This window comes from Tupaia chinensis, unplaced genomic scaffold (genome assembly GCF_000334495.1).
Source record: "Tupaia chinensis unplaced genomic scaffold, TupChi_1.0 Scaffold000146_1, whole genome shotgun sequence".
Lineage (NCBI taxonomy): Eukaryota > Metazoa > Chordata > Mammalia > Scandentia > Tupaiidae > Tupaia > Tupaia belangeri.
The window spans coordinates 2,196,250-2,199,380 of NW_006159616.1; the positions used below are offsets into that span (position 1 = coordinate 2,196,250).

Sequence of the window (3,131 nt, forward strand, 5' to 3'; positions counted from 1 at the left end):
CGGGTCGTCATCGCTGGCAGGTGGCGGAGCCCGTTTGCGCGGCGACGGAGGTGGCGGCGGCGGCAGTGGCGGCCCGGCTCGGGAGGTACTCCTTGGGCCAAGGCCATGGCCCCGCGCCTGCAGCTGGAGAAGGCGGCCTGGCGTTGGGCGGAGACGGTGCGGCCCGAGGAGGTGTCGCAGGAGCACATCGAGACCGCCTACCGCATCTGGTTGGAGCCCTGCATCCGCGGCGTGTGCAGGTGAGGCCCTCACACCGACCTCGCGGCCCCCTCGCGCAGGACCTCGGAAAGCCGGCCGCGGGTAGGGAGAGGGAAAGGAAGACGGCGGCCCATGGCGTGCATTTCGGAGCACCGAGAAGAGCGAGGTGGAAGTTCCCCCCCTTCCACCGTCTGGGCCACCTGGGAGACGTAGCCTTCCTGGGCTCTGCACGGAGGTGATACTGCTGAAAGCCCTTTAGGAAGGGTTCTAGGTTTCCAAGCAGAAGATGGCGGGGGAAATGGTTGAAGATAAGAGCCGAGAGCTCAGCAAACGTTGATGATTGTTTTTTGGCCATGGCGTGGCATTTTCATTTGTAGAAAGGAACTTCTTGGAAGTGAGCTTCATCACGGTATGCTTTGCATTAGTGTTGACGCCGAAGGCCCGATCATCTTAGTATTGTATTTGGAGAGGGCAGCGTTAGAAAAACCTGTGGTTAGCCTACGTCATCCCTCCACCCGAGTTGATCTTCCCTCCCTCGTTAAGCTAGTATTTTATAGCTTTACTCTTCGGTCGTTCCGACTCGACACCGCTTTACCCACAAGTTTGAACTGTGTAAGTGGTGTCCTTCACCTCTGCTTAGCCCTTGCGCCTTGGCTTCCTTAAACGCCTTCTTTTAGTTTGAGTCCTTTGTGCCTGTCTTTTCCCTTTTCCACCTTGTAACGCGGGAACTATAGTTTTTGTTTCGGAATGTTGTTGGATTGACTTGGCCACACCGGGCATGCTCAGTAGCTTTCTTTCAGCAGGCGTTTGGTAAATGCTTTCATGAATATTTACTTTCCGCTGGGAGATCCAGAGGAATGGAAGTCATAGTCTCTAGTTTTGGAACTTAATGTCTAGTTTGAGAAGTAAAACACATCAGGGTGTTCCACGCAGCAAACCTGTAATTCCAAACTCCCGGTTCCTGGCTCACGAGGGCAGACCTGACTCCATAGTAGAGTTTGAACAGCCTTATTGGGATGTAATTCACATATGTAAGATTTCCCGATAAAGTGTGTAATCTCGTATTTTTTTGTGGGGTTCTTGTCTCCCCCTTGCAGCAGGGAATTGAGGAACAAGGAGACAAACTTAAGTGCAGGGTTTATTGAGATAGAGGTGCTCCCATAGGTGGGACTGACCTGGCCAGTCCGAGGAGAGGCAAGCAGGCCTGAACAAGAGGGTTCCACAGACAGAACCAAGGGAGACAAGCTGACCTGTCTTGTCCCCAGGGTCCCTTTTGTCCATCTAAAGTATGTGTCCTGAGACCACCTGTGGCTTGTTAGTTTTTCTTTCTGGCTTGCTCCTCATTCTTGTTTCTCGTAGGACTTATGGTAGGGAGTTGTTTTGAGTCGAAATACAGATGGTTGTAATTCCTCCTTAAAGTTTCTTCATGATCTGGGCTGCCTTCCTGGTCCGTATCTGCCTAAGCAAAGTTATCATCCCTCGGAACTCCTGACACAGTCAGTCATAGGATGGCTCCGCCATCGCCGCCATCTGGTATTAGAGCAGTCTTGACCCTTCAAAAGAAATCCTGTACCCGTTAGATTAATACTTGACTATTTTTTGTCTCTGCATGTTCTGGATAGTTTATATATATGCACAATTTTCAAGCTGAAATTCCGAAGCACACCTGGTCTGGGACTCGAACCTCAGTGAGCTACGTGGAACTCCAGCGCCTTAACTACTACAATACCTGCTAGCCCCTGCTTATCTGCTTTTTATCTCTGGATTTCTCTGTTCTGGATATGTTTTGTAAATGGGACTCATACAGTACGTGACCTTTTGTGTCTGGCGTTCACTTGGTATGTAGCGTGTATCAATACTTGATTCCTTACAGCTGAGTAACAGCCTGCTGCGTGGTATACGCATTTTGTTTATCCGTTCATCAGTTGACAAACATTTTTGCTCTCCCTACCATTTGACTGTTGTGAGTAGCATTGCTGTGAACAGTCATGTACAAGTTTTTGTTCGGACACCCATTTTCAGTTCTTCTGGGTATATACCCTGGAGTGGAATTTCTAGGTCATATGGTAATTCTGCATGTTTGCTAACAGCTTACCAGCACTTTTCCTTTAAACATACCTTTCTGCTTTAAAAAAACATATTTATTATTTTTTTAAACTTAATTTATTTTTATTTATTTCAATTTGACCAGAGAGGGACAGAGTGAGAGAGAGAGGGGGGAGAGAGAAAGAGAAAGTGAGAAAGCGAGCTGCCAGATCTGAGACTCAAACTGCTGTCAGCCATGTGGGAGTTCTGGGTCCTTAACCACCACAGCACCTGCCGGCCCCAATATATTTACTTTCTAATTAAACCTTTAACATTTCTTTTGCCCATGAGCAAGGGAGACACAGAGAAGGGTCAGACAGAGAGAGGAACTGAGAAAGCACCCTAACAGGGTCAGGATGCTGAGCCATCCCCGTCCGAGCCAACCCTAGGTCACGGGCACACGTGTTGGCATCTGCGTACTGGCACACTCGGAGAGGGCTCCTGGTGGGCTCTGGGTCGCGTGGTCAGCCTCTCAGAGCTTCGTTTTTTTACCTTTGTGCCCCTGTTAGCCCTGTGTGGTTTTTCTTTTTGTTTTTGATTAGGCAAGGTCATTGGGTATGAAGTGATACCTTTTGGGGTTTTGGCTTGCATTTTCCTAACAACTGATGAGTTGAACAACTTTTCATGTGCTTTGAAGTGGTCATTCATAAATTTTCTTGGCAGAAACAGTAATTCAAATTTTTTGCCTTTTTAAATAATTATTTTAACATTTATTTATTTATTTATTTATTTATTTATTTATTTATTTTAATTTGACCAAAAAGAGACAGAGTGAGAGAGAGAAGGAAAGTGAGAAAGCAAGCTGCCAGGTCTAGGACTCGAACTGTCGTTGGCCATGTGGGAGTCAA

At 47.8% G+C, this 3,131-nt stretch overlaps 1 protein-coding gene across 5 annotated transcripts in view; it reads left to right on the forward strand.

Annotated features, from left to right (window-relative positions):
* The window catches only part of USP48 (ubiquitin specific peptidase 48), a 123,875-nt gene that overhangs the window by 296 nt on the left and 120,448 nt on the right, over positions 1-3,131 (forward strand). For all 5 annotated transcript variants that reach the window (XM_006145170.3, XM_006145171.3, XM_006145172.3 and 2 more), the window contains exon 2: positions 21-239. In XM_006145170.3, coding sequence (XP_006145232.1) covers positions 106-239 — 134 coding nt within the window. In that variant the 5' untranslated portion in view covers positions 21-105. The remainder of the gene's footprint in view (positions 1-20; positions 240-3,131) is intronic.